Raw genomic sequence first — 23,452 nt, forward strand, 5'->3', positions numbered from 1 at the left:
GACATAGATGGAAGAGGGGGAGAGAGAATAAAGATGAAAGGCGGAGATGAAAGACCGATGGAAGAGAGAAAGCGATGGAGAAGAGAAAAATCAGAGATGTGATTGGGAGGGACTGCATTAGTTCTAAGACATGTCGTGTAGATGGAGGAGATGGAAAAGAGAGAGAACCAGAGAGGAAAAGAGAGTGGAGGGATTGCATCAGATGAGTAGTGTGGAGGACCTGAAGGGAGCGCGTCAGACGAGATGGGGTCCAGCTGCCTTGCCCTCCTGCTTTCCCGTCCTCCCAAAATGCCTTCTTCCTCCATCTGTACACCAGTGGCTCTGAGACACGTAGAGGCTTTACCTCAGTCCCACATGCAAAGCTTTGTCTTTCAACACACTTAAAATACTTAAAACAATAAAAAAGAAAAACTAAGCCCCAGAAATCCAGGAAGCGAGTGCAACAAAGACTCAGAGGTGAAAGGCAGCCAGAGGAGAAATGGAGTGGAGGGGAGTAACTCGAGACGGAAGCCATGTAAGAGTCTGAACGAAAAGCACCTCTCACCCCCAACGATTGGAACTGATAACAATCAGCAAGGCAGGGTGGCGAGAACAAAGAGACACAGACGGGCTGGCTTTGACCGTTGTGACCAGTTCCTCTCCCCTAGCAGTGTCTGAGAGCTTTCATGTGCCAGGGCCTTTGAGAGGGAGTTGAAAGGCAAGCGGTTGAATCAAATATTCATCACATCTAAAAGTGGCGCCAGAGATAACCTTTGCCCACTGTCCCGCCTCACTGGCTCCCTCTCCACTTAGCCAGTGGAGCCAATGACTTGACACTGACTTATCAATCAAGTGGATGTGTTCCATCAAGAGGCAGGCTGGGACCGATTATGAGCAATTCAATAATTGTAGCGCAAAAAAGTAACTACTGGGCTAGGTTGGTCCAGAGCTATAAGCAGGTGGACGATGTACCACTGCAGCAAGGACTTGAATTTAGCCCACTGTTCTGTCACTGATCCAATACAACAGAAGAGTGTTGGGAAAGATATACAGTTGAAGTTTACATACACTTAGGTTGAAGTCTATAAAGCTCATTTTTCAACCACTCCACAGATTTCATGTTAACAAACTCTAGTTTTGGTAACTGGGTTAGGATATCTGCTTTGTGCATGACACAAGTCAATTGTTTACAGACAGAGTATTTCACTTATGTACTTCACTGTATCATAAATCCAGTGGGTCAGAAGTTTACATACAGTACACTAATTTGACTGTGCCAATAAATTTATTTATTTCAAGGCCTACCAACTCACTGCCTCTTTGCTTGAAATCATGGGGAAATCAAAAGAAATCAGCGAAAACCTCAGGAAAAAAAGGCCTCCACATGTATGGTTCATCCTTAGGAGCAATTATCAAAAGCCTGAAGGTACCACATTCATCTGTACCAACAATATCATTGGGGAGAACAAGTATTTGATTCACTGCTGATTTTGCAGGTTTTCCTACTTATAAAGCATGTAGAGAGAGGTCTGTAATTTTTATCATATGTACACTTCAACTGTGAGAGACGGAATCTAAAACAAAAATCCAGAAAATCACATTGATTGATTTTTAAATAATTAATTTGCATTTTATTGCATGACATAAGTATTTGATCACCTACCAACCAGTAAGAATTACGTCTCTCACAGACCTGTTAGTTTTTGTTTAAGAAGCCCTCCTGTCATTACCTGTATCAACTGCACCTGTTTGAACTTATTACCTGTATAAAAGACACCTGTCCACACACTCAATCAAACAGACTCCAACCTCTCCACAAAGACCAGAGAGCTGTGTAAGGATATCAGGGATAAAATTGTAGACCTGCACGAGGCTGGTATGGGCTACAGGACAATAGGCAAGCAGCTTGGTGAGAAGGCAACAACTGTTGACACAATTATTAGAAAATGGAAGAAGTTCAAGATGACGGTCAATCTCCCTCGGTCTGGGGCTCCATGCAAGATCTCACCTCGTGGGGCATCAATGATCATGAGGAATGTGAGGGATCAGCCCAAAACTACACAGCAGGACCTGGTCAATAACCTGAAGAGAGCTGGGACCACAGTCTCAAAGAAAACCATTAGTAACACACTACGCCGTCATGGATTAAAATCCTGCAGCACACGCAAGGTCCTCCTGCTCAAGCCAGCGTATGTCCAGGCCCGTCTAAAGTTTTCCAATGACCATCTGGATGATCCAGAGGAGGAATGGGAGAAGGTCATGTGGTCTGATGCGACAAAAAGAGCTTTTTGGTCTAAACTCCACTCGCCGTGTTTGGAGGAAGAAGAAGGATGAGTACAACCCCAAGAACACCATCCTAACCGTGAAGCATGGAGGTGGAAACATCATTCTTTGGGGATGCTTTTCTGCAAAGGGGACAGGACAACTGCACCGTATTGAGGGGAGGATGGATGGGGCCATGTATGGCAAGATCTTGGCCAACAACCTCCTTCCCTCAGTAAGAGCATTGAAGATGGGTTGTGGCTGGGTCTTCCAACATGACAACGACCCGAAACACACAGCCAGGGCAACTAAGGAGTGGCTCCGTAAGAAGCATCTCAAGGTCCTGGAGTGGCCTAGCCAGTCTCCAGACCTGAACCCAATAGAAAATCTTTGGAGGGAGCTGAAAGTCTGTATTGCCCAGCGACAGCCCTGAAACCTGAAGCTCTGTATGGAGGAGTGGGCCAAAATCCTGGTCAAGAACTACAGGAAACATATGATCTCTGTAATTGCAAACAAAGGTTTCTGTACCAAATATTAAGTTCTGCTTTTCTGATGTATCAAATACTTATGTCATGCAATAAAATGCAAATTAATTACTTAAAAATCATACAATGTGATTTTCTGGATTTTTGTTTTAGATTCCGTCACTCAAAGTTGAAGTGTACCTATGATAATAATGACAGACCTCTACATGCTTTGTAAGTGGGAAAACCTGAAAAATCGGCAGTGTATCAAATACTTGTTCTTGTATCAAATGTCGTCTTCTCCCAACTGTGCTTGCGTGCTTAAGGACAAGAAAGTGGCCCTCACAAAGCGACCATCACAAAGCAAAGCCCTGACCTGAATCGAATAGAAAATATGTAGGCAGAACGGAAAAAACCTATGTGAGCAAGGAGGCCTACAAACCTGACTCAGTTAAACCAGTTCTATCAGGAGGAATGGGCCAAAATTCACCCAACTTATTGTGTGAAGCTTGTAGAAGGCTAACCAAAATGTTTGACCCAAGTTAAACAATACAAAGGCAATGCTACCAAATACTAATATAGTCTATATACACTTCTGACCCACTGGGAATGTGATGAAAGGAATAAAAGATGAAATCAAACATTCTCTCTACTATTATTCTGACATTTCACATTCTTAAAATAAAGTGGTCATCCTAACTGACCTAAGACAGGGAATTTTTACTAGGATTAAATATCAGGAATTGTGAACAATTGATTTTAAATGTATTTGGCCAAGATGTATGTAAACTACTGATCTCAACTGTATAAAAACAATCACTAATTACACAGGCTCACAATGAACAAGCAGACTTTCCAAAATGCCAGTCGGCCTGTCCACACATGATCCCATAGATTAGCAGAACGAGAAATAAAGTTTGGAGTGCAAAACTCAAATGGCTGACACTAATTAGGGTAAGCAAATCGGCCTGACAAACTGATTTCAGTGAATCGTGTCTGTATGGCTAAATATGGATTGGGTCCAGCTGGGGCGATGATGTGCATGTTCTGTGGGCATGCTGTTCTGAGTATTACACTGTTGGGGTGATGATGTGCTGTGTGCATGCTGATCTGAGTATTACACTGCTGGGGTGATGTGCTGTGTGCATGCTGATCTGAGTATTACACTGCTGGGGTGATGATGTTCTGTGGGCATGCTGATCTGATTATTACACTGCTGGGGTGATGATGTGCTGTGTGCATGCTGATCTGAGTATTACACTGCTGGGGCGATGTGCTGTGTGCATGCTGATCTGAGTATTACACTGCTGGGGTGATGATGTTCTGTGGGCATGCTGATCTGAGTATTACACTGCTGGGGTGATGATGTGCTGTGTGCATGCTGATCTGAGTATTACACTGCTGGGGTGATGATGTGCTGTGGGCATGCTGATCTGAGAACTTACACTGCTGGTCCTCATCTTAAGGTGGTAGATGAGCCAGGAGTAGTTGAACTGGATCTCCTCAGCATTCACTGACTTAGGGTGGATACACACCTTGCCATCTGTCTTTGTGTACACTCTCACCCTGTAGTAAGACACAAGGGGGTGGGGGGGGGGGGGTATTAGCGTGTCCACAAACATGATAAAACCAGACAAAATCAGTCCCCACACTTTATTTTAGCAGGTCTCCAATAGGAAAAAATACTTTTTCTGGCTTCAGAGTTAAGTTGTGAGTAAAACATATAATTGGGCATAATGCTAGAATTAGGGTTACTTTTCGGTTTCAGCATACAGTTTAGGGTTATACATTAGGGCTAGGTTGAGTTCAGGGATAAAATGTAGGTTGTTCAGGAATACAATCATGGTAGGTTTAGGGTAAGGTTTGTGCAAGGAGAAACGGAACATTAATTTTTGTGTTCCAGGTCACGAAAAGAAAAGGTTTCCTTACCTAGTCAGGATCAACATTTGCCTAAGTGTCCTGACATTACATTTAAACGTAAGTCCCAGGTTTTCACATTAGACAGGTCCTGATTTTAAATGTTTATGGGTTAGGAACAGGGTTAAGGTTATGTATATGCATAACATTATTCTGGTTGATGCTAGCTTAAGGTTTTTGTTATTTTGTACTGAAAAGTAATAAAAATATGTGTGCGTGCAGTATTCTCCTGAGCTACAGAGGAATGCTTTATGACTATTGATTTTTGGGGCAAAATCTTTCTCTTCCAATAACAGTGTAGTGCCTGAAGGCTTGATCAAAAGATCTGTTTGGCTGCTGTTGGCTAAGCTTGATGATGACTTATTAACGAATCCGGCTGTTTGTTTAAGCCATGAGATCTCAAGTACAAACCAACTGGAAGTCCACGAGTGCATTTCAGGCCTGAAACACTGATTGTGTGAATGCTCCGAATGTTCTTGACATGTGAAAAATCAGAATACGTGAGCTCATCTCTAAGTCCATGTTGACTTACGGTCTTTTCTTACTTCCGCTGGGTTTAATCATGGCCACTTTGGGGTAGAGTCCTGCCACTATGACTGCCTTGATCAGCTTCTCGTTCTCTAAAAGGAACAAACAGGGGAGGGAGAAAGTGAGAAACAAAAAAAAGCAAGAGACATGCGAAAGACAAGCAAATTGTAGAACAATCCTCACCTGAGTTGAAATTCGCCTCCGGATCTTTTGGGTTTTTGCTGCTGATGAAGCCAGCCCCCAGCAGGTGCTCAGCGAACTGACCTTTCATGTTGTGCAGCATCTACGCATGGAAACACTTGTTAGACGGACTAACGCCAATATAAAGGCAGTATCCGAATGGTGCTTAAAGCGAGGCTTCTGATTGGTGGGCGGTGTGACACACCTGGAGTGTGTTGGCGGACAGGAAGTTGCTCCAACAGAACTCTCGCTCGACCTGGTTGCTGCGGAGCTTCGCCTCCTCCCAGCCCTGATAGATAAGCACACGGTCAGTTTGGCAGGCATTGTTGGCAAGGATCCATTTCCCCATTGTTGATCTCAAATGTAGCTATTTTGAGTTATCATTAAAGTCAGGAGACGATAGAGGCGGTTCAAAACAAAGGAGGAGAAAGAAGGTCTTACGCAAAAAGCGTTGACAATGGTAAGGTGGTCACTCTTTGAGTCCCTGGACAGAGTTCGTCTCCTCATGTCTGCAACCTTCTCCTTACCCTGAGAGAGAGTGAGAGAGAAAAAGAAAGAACAACGACAGACAGAAACAGGAATGAGGAAAATCTAAGCCAGACTATATGCGTGCAAATGTGCCTGTGCGAGCTATTACCAGAGGTATGAAGAAAGGGTCTTTGAAGCTGAGCGAGGCAGCAATGGTGAGGACAGGGTCCAGACAGCCCAGCAGAGCTCCAAACAGAATCAGCTTCCCGATGTGAGGCTCCACAGGCAGCCTGGCCAGGTGGAAGCCTAACGGTGTCAGAGCCTCAGAGCGGTCCAGTGCGTTGAGGTCCATTAAGTGCGTGATGGCCAGAGTTATGGCTTCCTCTGTGGGAGGATCCAGAGCTTTCCTCAGGAACTCGGCTATGGGTCCAAGCTTGAGGATCTAAAAGGGTTTGTAGGAAGAGAGGGAATCAGACTCAGGTGGTGTACTGGGCCTGTAACCAAAGGATTGCCGGTTTGATACCCTGAACCAAAGAACTGAAAAGTCTTTGTTGTGCCCTTTAACGAGGCACTGAAGCCTAACGCTCCTGTATGTCACATTGAGTAAGTAAATGACTAAAATGTAAACACGTAAACCACATTAAACCCTATCCTCTTCCACATCCAGACAATGCTGTGTGCGTGATAACTGAGGTCTAAGATAGTGTCCTTTAGGGCCAGGGACCTAATCTGTTAATCAAACAATTCAAGTGACACAGCTTATCACTTCAACTGAAATGTGTCTGGCTTGTCCCACTTCACACACGGCTGATGCGATAGCGCCAAGTCACTGTGTCCTGTCTATGTAGTAAATTTGTGCCCTTGTTTTTGTGTTGTACCATGTGACCTTGTCCTGCCGATGCGGTACATTAGCACCCTGGCTGACATGACCTACGGCCCTCAGTGCAGGGAGAGCTGTGACTCACCAGTATGGACAGGAGCCTAATATAGCCACAGTGTTCACCCAGAAAATCTAGGAGTGTTTTGATTAGTTCTTATTTACAAGCTATTTGCGGGCGTGACGCTGCGAGCTTCCTCATCAATTCGCTACTCAGAAGGTTTTCGAGGTAAACAGGAGTTGAATAAAGCGAGGCTGTACATCAGTAAAACACATTTACCGACATGCCGATTTGTAATCTCCTCATTTCAAATTAACTGAGTAAAATGACACGCTCAATATGTAACGGGGACATCCAACCAGAGGTGCGCATCTCCCTTGGTTATCAATGCTTCCTGACGACCACATAAAACCACCCGTTCCAGATTCTTCAGTCAGGAGGACTCTGAGTGAGATGTTAGCAAGGCTATTACATTAGTGTCTTTCTATCCGTGCGTGCCTCTGCTCCTGCGTCATTGAGCCCCCTTGATCTAGTACGTTAATGTCTGTGTGCGCACGCATGCTGAGGTCAGCATGTCCACAGCCCTATTTCCTCTAAAAGGTGTGATTAGTGCACGGGCAGCCTTTCAGCCATCGATACACTGATTAAGCCACACATTAGCCCATTAGAGGACTGGGAGGCACAACATCAAGTGGCCAGCTCGCAAAACTTTGCCTTTGTGTTCCCTCACAACCGGCTAACCATGGGCGCACGTCACAGGGAGCCGCTGTGCATGTTTCCCACTGTCAGTCAGTCTGTCAATAAAGCATTGAAAGATGTGGGGCAGAGAAAGGAGAGTGAATCTGCGTGATAGAGAAAGAGGGTGCCCATAGGAGAGAGAGGGGGGTAGATAAGTAGATAGAGATGAATGAGAAAATGTTTGAGTGAGGGACAGAGATGGTATCAGCGTCAGAAAGGGAGAAGAAGCAAGCGGGAGCACAGTGACTTGCAGGGTTGAGAAAGGCTGATGTGGAATCAGAGACAGACCTTTGCCACCTAAAGTTGGGGGCAAAGGTCAGACAATACTATAGCAAGGCACGGACAATCCCCAGGCTATGAGTCAATTTCCAGAGGCTTTCACTTTCCTGTTTCCACTGCAGCCTACGGCGATCGCAAATTGCAGTTGTTTTGAACAAAGGCTGAGTGTCGCATATTAATCATTTTGTCAAAAGTATTTCTGTTGATTTTCTGATTCAAAAGTATATACTGTAATTCCCAGTTTATAACCTGCCCCATGTATAACACGCCCCATAATAAACCGCACCATTTATTTTATAGTTTTGTGTGTTTACAAACCTGAGTATTATATATAAACCACATTGCCTGGAGAATTATGACTCGTACATACATTGTTCATTAATATTTAACAACTGTCATGAAGAATATAATAGATGTTTTTGACAACCCTGTAATGCCAACTGTATCATATTTGCTACATGAGTTTCTGAGACCTGTGAAAAAGGTCGCTGGTGGAAACGGTTTTAAAAATGGAGCCTTGTGTGTTAGCCACACCCATGTATTAACCGCTGTGGTTGAAAAGGTTTTCAAAATGGAGCCTTGTGTGTTAGCCACACCCATGTATTAACCGCTGTGGTTGAAAAGGTTGTCAAAATGGAGCCTTGTGTGTTAGCCACACCCATGTATTAACCGCGGTGGTTGAAAAGGTTTTCAAAATGGAGCCATGTGTGTTAGCCACACCCATGTATTAACCGCTGTGGTTGAAAAGGTTGTCAAAATGGAGCCTTGTGTGTTAGCCACACCCATGTATTAACCGCTGTGGTTGAAAAGGTTTTCAAAATCTGTGTATAAGTAGCGGTTTATAAAAGTGAAATTATTAGGTTCTGAATCGAAAACAAAGGTTGTGTAATATTAACAGTGAAACAAAATTGTTGAGACCAAATACTTTGTTCAATATGAGCAGATTTGCAGAGACAATGGGGGGTTATTTGAAGAAAGTGCAAGGAAGCCAATACTTCAGGCCGTGACGGTACATCACCTCTACAGATCTTTAGCTAACTCATTGTACAGACTTGCATACGATACCTTGATCTGCAGACAGAGCTCCTCCAGAGGTGTGCGCATGATCTCTGGTAGCTGGTAGGCCTCCATCAGACTGGCCCTCAGACTGTTATACAGGTGATAACACTTCCCTGGACACACTCTGCATACAAACACACACAATAAATACTTAGACCCTGAAAGCAAATTTACATTCAGAGGTCCCTGTATGCATTGGTACACTAAGGTTCAGAGAGCACCTACTTATTCAAATGCTAAGCTGCCCACTACAGGAAGAAAAAAAACACCTAGCCAACTGCTTCGCTTCAGCTTTGCTGGGCCTGCAATCCGGAGGCCATGTGGCATCAAGTCCAAAACTGACCTAGTGTGAGATAATGTGCTGATACAGTATTTCTGGAGGCTGTCTAGAAATGCCTGGGGATAACAGATGGGTACACCCTCAACTCACACACACAATCACGTTTTTAGTTAACGAACTGTCCTTTTGGAGTACAGTGTGAGTCTAACTGGCCAATGAGACCAAACATATTCCTTAGCTGAATGTCCAAGTGAGGCCAGCATGTGCACTAATTCTGTCTGTGTGAATCCTGAGAGTGATAACAGACAGGCAGAGTTAACCAAGCTGCACTCACCTGCACAGAAAGAAGGGGAGCGATAGAGGTAGGGAGGGATCGACAGAGGAGAGATCGGGGCAGAACAAGAAAAGATTAAGAGAGACGAGAAAGAAAAGTGAAGGAGCCAAATATACATGGTCAACTGTAGAAGATCTTGGAGGTGGAAAGTCAATGGCAGGGGAGGTTAAGACAGACAAGCAATTTTTCCTCCACAAAATTGGTTTTCAAGAAGATAACCCAATCAATTCACTAATGCCTCACAGCTGGGAATCTAGAGGGAGAAACTGAAAACATTACAGCCGGAGAGATCTATGATTGCCAGAGCCAGAAGGAATATCCATGAATCCCTGACTGATTTTCAAATATATCTGATTTGCAAGTATAATAAAGTCCAGTTTTTCAGCCTGCCAAAAAAGAAAGGTGACAAATTGCACTTGACAAATCTCCCATCAGAAAGAGGGGCTGGATTATGCATCATTTATGAGGAACAAAGTTAGACAATTGGTTCTAAAAAAAAAAAAACAGGAGTTTAGTGGAACAATCTTTCCTTTTTGTTAAGACACCCCTTGATACTGCTGTGGGACTAAAATAGCCGACTCATTCCAAAAAATGTATCACTACTAATAGGCGAGTGGTAGAACTATAAGCAGAGTGTTTTCCTAGTAAAGGATTAATTGAAACGGCCTTAGCATGTTTGTTGTCGATATTGTGATCAGTTACCTAGTACGCTATAGCTACAGTGTTATGGAAGACTAAATGTGCCTTGGGCCACATCATTAAATAAATGAATACACATTTGTATTTGCATTGTTTGTGTGCATCACACTTCGAAAGCAATATACTGCCTAGGACTTTTATTATATGCAAGGTTTGTGCATTGCAACAGGGGGTTGGGACTTTTAGTTAAGTTGAGCTAGTCTGATTAAACACTGATCAGACAACTGACAGCCAACTAACAATGCAGTTCAAATGTGAGCTGCCAATCAAGAAGTGAGATGCAGTGTTGACAACAATCCTGCTACAAAATTTGGTCTCATTACTGAGGATGCTTCTAAATTGCATCGAGGCATTGCTTCTTTCTATGATGCATTTATGATTTTAAAAAATTAAGGGAAAACTTAAATCACAGATCATAATATTCACTGAACATTGTGTAATTTGTTGAGAACCAAATTACGTATCAACGGTTAATGGAAACCAAAATCACCAACCGATGGAACCTTTTACAAGTATTCTCCTTTGGCACACACACTACACTCACACAGCCATACTGACCTGCCAGCTCGTCCTCTCCTTTGCTTGGCATTGGCCAGGCTGACCCACTCTGCGGCCATGGTGCTGATGTTGTTTTGAGTGTCAAAGTGAGTCTCCTTAATCTTTCCTCCATCAATGACAAAAACCACATCATCGATGGTAATACTGTAACATATAAAGACAGAGAGAGTTAGCACAATACCCCCTGGTGATCATAACCTTCCACAGCAATGCCTTGTTGACAGAGACGACAATGGCCAAGAGCCCCCTCAGCCAGCTAGTGTTGAGGCTATGTTCAGAAACAGACCACCTCAGAGAATTACATTAAGACCCAACCAAATCAACAGGAAAAAAAAAATAAAACGTTTCATTGAGTACCTTGACCTTTCTTTTAAGAGAGAACACTAAGGTTTCTTTTTCAAGGGGGCCCTAATTCTTATGAAGGTAACAACTTAATGTTGCCCATTCTAAACAGTAATATCGACAAAATATACATTTACAAAGTGCCTGTTTTTTCAATGAGTATATTAATGTAAAGTACAACCACTGGAAAGCTGTCCTTTTTATACATATTTGGACAGATGGATATGTAGTCTTCACTTCAACACTACTGAACAATAAAGGTAACCCAATTTAGCAAACATCTCAAAGAATGTGGCTGGAAACTTCAGAATTACTGACAAATGATTTTATCTGATGTGTGTACTAACACTTTAAGCCTAATGCCATTTGGAATTTAGCTCAAATATTGGGGATAACAAGCATTTGATACACTGCTGATTTTGCAGGTTTACCCACTTACAAAGCATGTAGAAGTCTGTAATTTTTATCATAGGTACTCTCTTCAACTGTGAGTGACGGAATCTAAAAAAAATATCCAGAAAATCACATTGTATGATTTTTAAGTAATTAATTTGCATTTTATTTTGCGTTGTGTACTACTCCCGTCACAGAACAGCACAAACTGGCTCCAACCAGAATATAAAGAGTGGTAGGCCCCAGTGCACAAGTGAGCAAGAGAACAAATACAGTAGTGTCTAGTTGAGAAACAGATGCCTCACGATTCAGATATTCAACACGTCTAAAGGATGCTTTTATTGCTTCTTTAATCAGCACAATAGTTTTCAGTTGTGCAAACGATTTCAAAAGGGTTTTCTAATAATCAATTAGTGTTAAAATGATGAACTTGAATTAGCAAACAAAATGTGCCATTGGAACACAGGACTGATGGTTTCAGATAATGGGCCTCTGTATGGCCATGTAGATATTCCATTAAAAACAAAATCATAATTTTCCCTCAACAACAGTCATTTACAAAATTTACAATATCTACACTGTATTTCTGATAAATTTGATGTTATGCTAATGAACAAAAAAATATGTTTTTCTTTCAAAAACAAGGGCAATTCAAAGTGATGCCAAACTTCCAAACAGTGTAGATTCATGTTTATATATTTTTTTCTAAGAACAGTGTGAACTGTCTTCATTATTTTTCCATTTTTGTGACTTTAATGTAATTCTACTCCATTTGCAAGTAAACATTTTGCCCATGCTAACAAAACCCTTCGAATTATATTGAGAGAGGGAGAGAAAGAAAGAGAGATGAACACAGAGAAAGCAAGCAAGAAACACAGAGAGAGAGAGAGACGGAAAGAGAACTGGATGAGAGAGTAGGGGTACAGGGATTAGTTCATTATTAAACAGCCAAGAAATCAGCTTGGCAAGACTACACTTTGAAAGGAAATCAAAACTGCACGCACACCCACATAGCAATTCGCTCCCTTTAACTATATGAAACCGATAAAAATAAATATGGCACTTTGAAAAGTTTGGTGTCTAAATTTATACCACTGCTGGGAAAGAGTGGTAGTGAGGTCAGCAAAGTGTGTCTAATCTGTTCACAGCGCGTTCTGTTCTGTGAATATATCGGGAGGGGGGGTGGCTGTCAGCGTAGCAATGTGTTACATTTTGAGCCAACGACAGCGCTCGTTAGCAGCTCTGGCTCTGTATGTTAAATAGCTCAGAATCTGTGGCACCCCTCAAGTCTGCTGTAATTTGTTCATAGATGCATATGTGCACTACTTATCAAACACACACACAGACATGCACAGACAACCCCAATTCTAACATAACCCAAAGGAAACGTTTGTATTTCAAAACCATTTTCAATGGAGCAATGGCTTCCATCGCTTTGCTTGGATGTTATGTTTGAAGCCCCCCCCCACCCCCACCCCCCAAACACACTGTTGAAGACTTGGTATGCATTCTGTTTGTTCTTTTTCTTTTATGCTATCTACTCTTTTTATAATTAGGACCACGACAGCCAGCTACATAATGCTTTAGAAAACCCATTACCCAGTGTGACGGGTCTTTCTGAACTCCCTTTCAGTCACACTAATAATAATTTACTTTGTAAAAGTTGTTTGCTCTTGAGAGAAGTGTACAGATCATATAGTCAGGTTTTATTATCTTTGTGGGGGCTGGTCACACACACACACACACACACAAACAAACCTGGTCTCAGCGATATTGGTTGCAATGACAATCTTCCGGACTCCTGGAGGGGGCCTTTTAAACACCTGAGGAGGGAAATAAGTAAGAAGAGATGCACTATTAACATTATTAGAACTACCTTAGGGTAATTCCTGTGCTTCAGTTTCAAGTGAAAGTGTTCCTGAGACCATGCTCACCGATGTCTGGGTGACAGTGGGCATCAGGGAGTGTAGAGGAATGATCACAAACCTATCTGAAAGACAAGATCAGAAAAGGTTCACAATGTATGTATTAGTGTGTTTGCAGTGACTGCTGAGAGAAAAGTTTTGAATGATTCTTTTGCATACATCTGACCTAAAGTGATCAGTTCTACATCCTGATAATACATGGAGAACCTGACAAAACAAATGTCAATAAAGTGAATCAAGATCAACATTTTAGTATTTGCCAAATGTTCTACGCATTTGCAATTTTGATCAAGTGAAAAACTGAATAGCAAATAGGCTTTTTGGAGTCACTTTTATTGTAAGGAAGATGGAGATGTGATTTGGAACACTTCTACATTCATGTGCATGCTACCATGACAATCAAGAAAATACAGTTTTTCCTGGCACTATCACTATTTAGAAGTGGGAAGAAACATCTCATATACTCAAGTACAACTAAAGTAACTCCAGACATAATTCATCAAAACATAACACCTAACGCATATAACGAAAACATTAACAAATGCATCTAACGAGTACGCAGTTACAAGCTTCATGTTCTCATTGGAATCAAACATTACATTTTTGAGTCCTTAAGGATGCATCCCACAACATTTGAGCATAAAATAAAAAAGTATCTGGCTATATACCGATCAGCAATAACATGATGACCACTTGCCTAATATTGTGTAGGTCCCCCTTTTGCTGCCAAAACAGCCCTGACCCTTCAAGGCATGGACTACACAAAACCTCTGAAGGTGTGCTGTGGTATTTGGCACAAAGACATTAGCAGCAGATCCTTTAAGACCGGTAACTTGCGAGGTGGGGCCTACATGGATCGGACCCGTTTGTCCAACACATCCCCCAGATGCTCGATTGGATTGAGATCTGGGGAATTTGGAGGCCAGGTCAACACCTTGAACTCGTTGTGTTTCTCAAACCATTCCTGAACCATGTTTGCTTTGTGGCAGGGCGCATTATCTTGGTGAAAGAGGCCAAAGCCATCAGGAAATACTGTTGCCATGAAAGGGTGGACATGGTCTAAAATAATGGTCAGGTAGGTGGTACGTGTCAAAGTAACATCCACGTGAAAGGCAGGACCCAAGGTTTCCCAGCAGAACACTGCCCAAAGCATCACACTGCCTCCTGCCGCTGCCATAGTGCATGCTGGTGCCATGTGTTCTCCACGTAAGTGACGCACATGCCCCCGGCAATCCACGTGATGTAAAAGGAAACGTGATTCATCAAACCAGGCCACTCTCTTCCATTGCTCGGTGGTCCAGTTGTGATCCTCACATGCAAATTGTAGGCGCTTTCGGCAGTGGTCACTGGGGTCTGCGTGGGCACCCTGACTTGTCTGCGGCTACGCAGCCCCATAAGCAAAACACGGCGATGCACTGTGTGTTATGACACCTTTCTATCAGTACCCAGCATTAACTATTTCATCAATATGAACGCCAGTAGCTCAGACCAGCCTTTGCTCCCCACATGCATCAATGTCGCCCATGACCCTGTCGCCGGTTCGCCGCTTTTCCTTCCTTGGACCACTTTTGATAGGTACTGACCACTGCAGACCGGGAACACCCCACAAGGGCTGCAGTTTTGGAGATGCTCTGACCCAGTCGTCTAGCCATCACAATCTGGCCCTCATCAAAGTCGCTCAGATCCTTACGCTTGGCCATTTTTCCTGCTTCTAACACATCAACTTTGAGGACAGAACACTGACTTGCTGCCAAATATATCCCACCCACTGACAGGTGCCATGATAACGCGATTATCAATGTTTTTCACTTCACCAGTCAGTGGTCATAATGTTATGGCCGATTGGTTTATATCAGTTGTTGTGAATGATACTGCCAAAGCACAGGATGACAAATTCACCTGTGTGACTCTATTCATTCACTTGTCAAAAGCTTTTGATATAGTAAATTATTCTATTTTGACAAAAAAAAACTGACCTCAATAGGATTAGGCAAATTATTTGACATCTAAATCTGTTCCTGTTCACAAATGAGTTCCACAAAGTTACATTGTGTTTTTTACTGTTAACTCTCTTTGTGTCTAATTTGATAAACTGCAATTTTAATGCATGTGACAGTGTACTTTATGCTAAAGCCCCTCCTGCACAAGCAATTGCACTCCTGCAGTCTGATTTTTAACTTTAAAAAGAACCTATAGACCCTATGCTGGAGCGAGTTGTAAGTAAAACTAAGAATACGCTTTTCTCAAGGTCCAAAAATCTACTATTGGATGATCTCAAATTACTAGACTTGACTGTAGTATAGAATGTTCACATATCTACAGATGCCTTGGGATTTGGTTTGAGCTTTTCTAAACCACATCTTCACCAAGCTGAAAACCAACATTTGTTTTATACAATATATGTATACATTCCACTTCTTTGGGTTTTTGACTGTGGTGAAGTACTGTCCAAAAGACTGCTTCTGGATACAAGGCACCCCATTCATGTAATGCCTTCAAAAGTAGCCTTAAGTACGGTGGCCTGGAAGTGCAAAACACTACCACTAATACATTTAAGACACCCCAGTGAAAATACCCCACCAAAAGCGCAAGACACTTCCGATACAATACACCTTCACCAAATATAAATGCATTCCCCCAAAACACGAAACACGAAGGCAAAGAGAAGTGAACTACAATCCCCATTGTTTGATGTGTTAAGTGTTATTAGTTGTTTGATCACACATGTCTACACAATGGAAGAACAAATTATATTATTCCAAGGTTCAGGAATGTGTGGTCAAATATACAACAGTTTCCAAAAAAGTTGGCACGCAGTGTTAAATGCTAATAAAAACAGAATGCAATGACGTGCAAATAATTTATCCCTGTATTCCATTGAAAATAGTACAAAGACTACATACGAAATGTTGAAACTGAGAAATGTTATTGTTTATGGAAAAACATGCCAATACTGAATTTAATGCTGGCTACACATTTAAAAAAAGACTTGGGACAGAGGCATGTTTACCACTGTGTTGAATCACCTCTTCTTTAAACCATGCTCTGTAAGTGTTTGAGGAGACCAATTGATGTACTTTTGAAAGTGAAATGTTTTCCCATTCTTGCTTGATATAGAATTGAAGCTGCTCAACAGTTCAATATTATATGAAGTAATATAATATATGAAGCTGCTCAACAGACATATTGTCTCATAATGCGCAAAATGTTTTCAATGGGTGACGGGTCTGGACTACAGGCAAGCCAGTTTAGCACCCAGACTCTTTTACTATGGAGCCATGCTGTTGCAATACATGCAGAATGTGGTTTGGCATAGACAACAAAGATGTTGTCTGGATAGCAGTATATGTTGTAACAAAACCTGTATATATTGTTCAGTATTAATGGTGCCTGCACAAATGTGCAAGTCACTCATGCCATATGGACTAATGCACCCCCATACCATCACGGATGCTGGCTTTTAATCTGTGCACTGATAACAAGCCGGAAGGTCTCTCTCCTCATTAGTCCGGAGCATGCGGTGTCCATGATTGCCAAAAATAATTTGTTTTGATAGACAGTTTTCCACTTAGCCTCAATCCATCTTGAATGAGCTCAGGCCCAAAGAAGGCGGCTGTGTTTCTGTAACTTGTTTATATTTCATCTTTGCATGGTAGAGTTATAACTCGCATTTGTGGATGCAGCGATGTATGGTGTTCACAGACAATGGTTTTAGAAAGTGTTCCTGAGTCCATGCAGTAATTTCCACTATAGAATCGTGTCTGTTTTTAACACAGTGCCACCTGAAGGACCAAAGATCATGGCCATCCAATATTGGTTTTCGGCCTTGTCCCTCGAGTACAGAGATATCTCTGGATTCTCTGAATATTTTCATGATATTATGTACTGTAGATTATGAGAGCTCCAAACTCTTCGCAATTGTACATTGAGAAACTTTATTATTAAATAGTTGCACAATTTGCACACAAAGTCCATCACAGTGGTGATCCTTTCCTTATCAAACTCATCTCTTATACTCATCTCAATACTCGGCCCTCATTCAGGGGGGTTGCGGTTGGTGGGTGTCCCTTTGGTTGATGCCTGGCAATGTGGTTGGATTGATTTCCTGCCTGTTGGGCCCTGTCCGGGGCTTCCCCCGGGTAGGGCCACAGTGTCACCGGACCCCCCCATCTCAGTTCCAAGGTGTTACGCTGCTATATTATTGTGCTGGGGGATATGAGGGATGTACTACTAACTTTTCTCAGTTTCCTCCAGTTTTACATTTTAGAAGGAGATGAGGTCCTGGTCCACACCTGCGGATTACCTGGTTTGGGGGGCCCGTTGCTTTCCCTGTCCTTGTCCACCTGGTCATACTTCTGACCTAGTCTAAAATCAAATAGACTCTGGATTTAGCCCAGAGAAATTTATTTATTATTCCAATTGGACTCTTAATATCTCACCCGGCACAGCCAGAAGAGGACTGGTCACCCCTCTGAGCCTGGGTCCTCTCTAGGTTTCTTCCTAAAATTCGACCTTAGGGAGTTTTTCCTAGCCACTGAAATTCAACACTACTGTTGTTTGCTCCTTGGGGTTTAAGGCCGGGTGTCTCTGTAAAGCACTTAGTGACAACTGCTGTTGTAAAAAGGGCTTTATAAATACATTTGATTGATTGATTGATCTCTTTATATTTTACACAGCGCCCCAACTTTTGTGGAAACACGGGTTATATGAAGACCATATTAAAAGTAAACTATTAAATTTAATTGGCACATTGTTGTGCTTCGCTGGTTCGACATTTTGGATAAAATATGATTGTCTTTGAGAATTCTCTGTAAACTACAGCAGCATTCAAAAATGATATTGGGGCCTAAAGGGTGATTCAAGGCATTCACACAACAATGAGATATTATAAGCACACACATGAATGTAAACATGTAAATGAGTGTATGCGTGTGCGCGCATGCACGTCTGTACCGGATTTAAACATCTGTTGGGTCATGAGGAGGTCGTTGAGGCTGCTGATGTTGTCCCAACCTGGCAGAAACACCAGGATTGCTCCTTCCTGAAACAGGGTTAATGCACAAATTCAGGCAACAGATCCACACATTCCACATACTCAGGCAACACAATCAGGTCAAAACTTTTACAGTCATAAAAAACAGTTCTACCATTACATGTTTGCCGCCTCCTGACTACAACATAATAATAATAATAATAATAATAATAATAATCTGTTCCTTTTCAAAGCTGAAAATAGGCATCAAAGGAATAAAAACCTAAATTGCTCAAAGTGGAATTAGTCACCTAAAAGCTTACAGCCACACAATGACAAAGGGGTGGTCTGGTGTTAGCATTAGCTTCCAATGTGGAGCTGCATTGTCCACTAATGGGTCTTTCGATCAATAAGATCAGCTAGTGCCCATATTTGGGCATGAGGACAAAATAAAAGTTGTATTTGTATTTTGCATTAGCAAACAGCAAGCGAGGACTTAAAGCGAAATGCTTATTTATATACCCCCTTCCTAAAAACGTGACTTGAAAAAATATGAAGATGAGTGCTGGGGTATGAGGTCTTTGTGAAACGCAGAATGGGTGAATGTATGATCTCCGCTTGTGTGGTTCCCACCCAGCATGGAGGAGGTGTGAAGGTGTGGGTGTGAATTGTGACACGTTCTGTGATTTAATTCAAGGCACACTCAATCAGCATGGCTACCACAGGGATGGTGTATTTCTGCAGAATGCTATCTGGTTTGCGCACAGTGGAATTAACATTTGTTTTTTAAAAGGACAATGACCCAAAACACACCTCCCAGGCAATGGGTGGCTAACTTGAAGAATCTAAAATATGAAATGTATTTTTTTGTTCAACACTTTTTTCATTATTACATGATTAAACGTGTTACATCACAGTTTTCATATTTTCACTTTAAATGAAAATATTTGCCATTCTTCTGGGAAGGAATTCCACAAGACTTTGTAGCGTCTATGTGGGAATGTGCCCAATCAGCCAAAGTAGCACTTGAGGTCACATGAAGGCACTGACAGCTTCACTGGAACTAAGGCGCCGAGCCCAAACCCTGAAACAGCCCTAGACCATTATCCCTCCTCCACCAAAAGTTAGAGTAGGCACTATGCATTATGGTAGGTAGGGCTCTCCTGGCGCTCGCCACACCCAGATTTGATCATTAGACTGCCAGATAGTGAGGGGTGATTCATCACTCCAAAAAACAAGTTTCCACTGCCCCAGAAACCAACATTTATTGTATTTTTTGCAATCATGGATACCGTGTCCTCCAGGCTAAAGAGGAGAGGGACCATCTGGCTTCTTAGCATCATACATTTAAAATGCCAGCCTCATGCCACCCTCATGGAGTAGCCCACTGGAGGTCATTTTGTAGGGTTCTGGAAAGTGCTCCTCCATTTCCTCCTCGCACAAATGAGCAGATACCGGTCCTCTTGCTGAGTTGATGCCCTTCCACGGCAATGCCCATGTCTCCTCGTGTAATGGCCTGTCTCCTGGTATCCTCCATGCTCTTGAGACTGTACTGGGAGAAACGGCTTCTTGCAACGGCACGTATGGATGTGCCATTCTGGAGGAGCTGGACTACCTGTTCAATGGGCTGCAGGTACCGCTTCATGGTCCCAGCAGTGACAAGGACTCTAGCAAAATTATCAGTCAGGAAGGATAAGGAGAGAACAATTGTCTCTGGACACCACGTGCAAAACCATTCCCTTTTCGGGGGTTGTCTTGCTGTTGCATCTCCAGTCACTGTCACTTTCATTTGGACCAAAACAGGTGACATCGATTCAAAATCGCTTGTTTGTCCTAACTGGGCAGGTTGATATCCCTGAAGTATAATTAACTTGGTGTTGTACTGAGATGATTACGTGTTCCCTTCCTTTTCTTTAGCAGTGTAGAATGCACCCCTGATCTCCGCCTCAGTTTTCATTCTGAACACTGAGTCCTCGTTTTTCTGTGTAGATATTGATTTATTTGGGAGCCTTGGCACATGCACGCCCATTTTCACTGCTCTAACAGCTCTTGCTGGAACTAGGAAGAAAAAAAGGAGAAGAAAAGAGGGGAGGCAGAGGCAGGGGGATAATTGAGTTGAGAGGAAATGATAGTGACGCTGACGAAAAACCCAATCTATTTTCTTCTCTTTCCATCTCTCGCAATCACTCTCCCTCTCCCAGTCCCCAGTCTCTGTCTCACTATGAGATCTCTTTTTTTAACTATTTCTTTTTGATTGACCAGTCTCTTTCATGGTGTAAGAAAAGCAGGGCGGCAGGAAGCATGGCTGATATCTAACCAGTCTCTGGGTCTCTAGGAGTGACATTCAGATGCCCAAAAAAACACCCTGGAGCAATCAAACCCTTACAAATGAAATTGGTACAACAAAATACAATGCATGACAACCCTAAAATACCGGACATTAGGATACACAATCTCATCCAGTGTTTAATGCATCCTCTTAATGACATTTGAGATGTAACTAAAACTAGGGCCAGCTTTTAATAGCTGATGAAGTGATTAGAAGTCTGCAATGGTGACTTACTGTGCTTGAAGTGGCCGTATTTCATACATTTGATCATTTACACAACCACTAACACTCTGAGCCACACATTTCATATTTAACAAAAAAGGAGGCTAACCTATGAGGGAAAAACTAAATGCAATGTCCCTTTCAATATTTAATTTTAGCAGCACATGCTTGCTCTGCTCCGACCATCTAGTCAGCTCAGCTGCTGTGTTATACACTTCTTTCTAGCTAGGAGGCTAGCTTTCTTAAAAAAGTAATCTGTATGTTCTTAAGTGATGTTACAGCCTGTAGTTTACATACTTCTGATGGACAAGATCGCATTAAGAACCGCTTCTTAAATCTGTTTTGCAGAGTCAAAGCACGGGGTAAGTAACGCTTCACAAAAAACGAAGAGAAGAAAAGTGTTGTAGAAAAGTGATTTGTTGATAATTAAGCAGATGCCATAAGTTCAGGAGTTTCTCAAAGCTTTCTTATTGTCTTTTCAAGGCCATGTTGGATGCATTTGGGTGGAAGTGTCAGGGAACAAAACATATTTAGAATAGATTATGGAGCACCCTCTTAAGTCCTTTTATCAAGGGGAGGGGCACTTTTACAGTAGGGCCTAGAGGTTGGCGTGTAGGCCTCTATCTGACATTTAGTCTCGGTCACGTACCCTGACCCAATGGGAGCTGGCCAAGTAAATTTGCGTAACATTGTCAGAGTGCCAAGTGGAGAGCAGTTTATTAGCCGTGACTAGGTTCTTAGCCAGTGCAAGGCATCGGCTGCCAGGGTTCTGACCGTGGTGATTGGTAAATTAAGACATGTCCCCCAGTGATTACCCACCCATAAGAACGACATAAAATAATTCGTATCAGCTGAGAGTGTGTATCCGGGCCATTTAGAGGACTCGTTGCATAAGCAGAGTTATTTCCCCCTTTTCTGATAATGAGCAATGTTTATGTGTGCGCATCTGGGTTTGTGTGTGTCATGGCTTGGTACCTGCGTCACACTTGTCCCTCCTGGGACTTGTGGAGATGGAGGCTTGGGATTAATTAGCATTAATAAGAGAGCTCTGGGAATAACAGCTCCTGTAGCTACTTCATCACAACACTATCTTTATTTAGTCATCTCAGGAAAGAGACCCAGATTATTCATGAATGCCAAAGTCCTCTTCATAATTCATTATAATGAACTAATTTTTATGACTACTTTGGTTACAGATGCTTATATTCTCAGATATTTTACACCAAAGTATCTCTGGCTCTCTAGACATTGAAAAGTCTGCAAATTCATGGGGAGATTTAATCTAAATGGGGGATCATGTTGTATTTTACACGCTCTCACCCTTGCTTCACTATTCTCACATACAGTACTGCATGTGCTTTACCACACATTTCTGTCATCACTCACATTCGGCCTTATTCATGAAAATTATCAAATCAGAATCCTGTGGCTGTTTGAACGAACATTCACAAAATGTATTTATATAGGACCTAGGTTACAACATCATCGGTGCGTCTTAAGATGAATTGCAGTAATTTGGAGAAGCAAGCCGCAGTCTACAAATCCTTCTTCCCCGGATCCCTGCATCTAACACGACTGGTTTGGCAGTGTGTCAGTGATGGTCTCGGGAGGCAAATCCATGGCGTGTTGCACAGACCTCCATGTGCCAGCCAACGGTTCTGTGACTGATGAAATCCTTAAACCCATTGTTAGACCTTACACTGGTGCAGTGGGCCCTGGGTTCCTCCTGGTGTAGGACACTTCCCAGCCTCAAGTTCCACAGACCTGAATCAAATTGAGAATTTCAGGGACGTTATAAATCGGTGCATCCGACACCACCAAATAGCGCAACAGACTGTCCAGGAGCTCACTGATGCCCTGATCCAGGTCTGGGAGGAGATCCCCTAGGACACCATCCACCGTCCCATCAGGAGCATGCCCAGATGTTGTCGAGAGAACATATAGGCATGTGGGAGCCATACACAGTACTCAGTCACATTATGAGTTGCTGTGACGAAATTCATGCAAATTGTAACAAAACAACCTGTGATTTCAAGTGTTTACTTTGATATTCAATGCAAGTTTGAGTCCAGTCCTCAATCAGTTGGTGATTTTGGTTTCCATTGACAGTTAAATTATATTGTTCTCACCGAATTACACAATGTACAGTAAAGATGTTGCTCTTTAATATATTTCCTTCACCGCGACCTGATGTGTGTGATTTAAGTCTTCCCTTAATTTTTTTGAGCAGTGTATATACACAGTGATGGCCAAATCTATTTGCACCATTGCACTTCATTTCACTGATAATATTTTTGATAATATGTCCATCCATCCATCTTCTTCCACTTATCCGGGGCCGGGTCACGGGGGCAGCAGTCTAAGCAGGGATGCCCAGACTTCCCTCTCCCCAGACACTTCCTCTAGCTCTTCCGGGGGGACACCGAGGCGTTCCCAGGCCAGCCGGGAGACATAGTCCCTCCAGCGTGTCCTAGGTCTTCCCCGGGGTCTCCTCCCGGTGGGACGGGACCGGAACACCTTCCCAGGAAGGCGTTCCGGAGGCATCCGAAAAAGATGCCCAAGCCACCTCAGCTGACCCCTCTCGATGTGGAGGAGCAGCGGCTCTGCTCTGAGCTCCTCCCGGGTGACCGAGCTTCTCACCCTATC

General features: G+C 42.7%; 1 protein-coding gene across 1 annotated transcript in view; it reads right to left on the reverse strand.

Annotated features, from left to right (window-relative positions):
- Positions 1-23,452, reverse strand: part of dhx36 (DEAH (Asp-Glu-Ala-His) box polypeptide 36) — a 53,719-nt gene that overhangs the window by 1,717 nt on the left and 28,550 nt on the right. Inside the window, exons 13-23 of the mRNA XM_013140721.4 lie at positions 18,237-18,324; positions 13,293-13,348; positions 13,117-13,181; positions 10,624-10,767; positions 8,759-8,876; positions 5,968-6,240; positions 5,772-5,858; positions 5,536-5,619; positions 5,334-5,433; positions 5,155-5,242; positions 4,151-4,271 (exon numbers count right to left, since the gene is read on the reverse strand). Coding sequence (XP_012996175.2) covers positions 4,151-4,271; positions 5,155-5,242; positions 5,334-5,433; positions 5,536-5,619; positions 5,772-5,858; positions 5,968-6,240; positions 8,759-8,876; positions 10,624-10,767; positions 13,117-13,181; positions 13,293-13,348; positions 18,237-18,324 — 1,224 coding nt within the window. The remainder of the gene's footprint in view (positions 1-4,150; positions 4,272-5,154; positions 5,243-5,333; positions 5,434-5,535; positions 5,620-5,771; positions 5,859-5,967; positions 6,241-8,758; positions 8,877-10,623; positions 10,768-13,116; positions 13,182-13,292; positions 13,349-18,236; positions 18,325-23,452) is intronic.

Source organism: Esox lucius, chromosome 1 (genome assembly GCF_011004845.1).
Source record: "Esox lucius isolate fEsoLuc1 chromosome 1, fEsoLuc1.pri, whole genome shotgun sequence".
In the NCBI taxonomy this organism is placed as follows: Eukaryota; Metazoa; Chordata; class Actinopteri; order Esociformes; family Esocidae; genus Esox; species Esox lucius.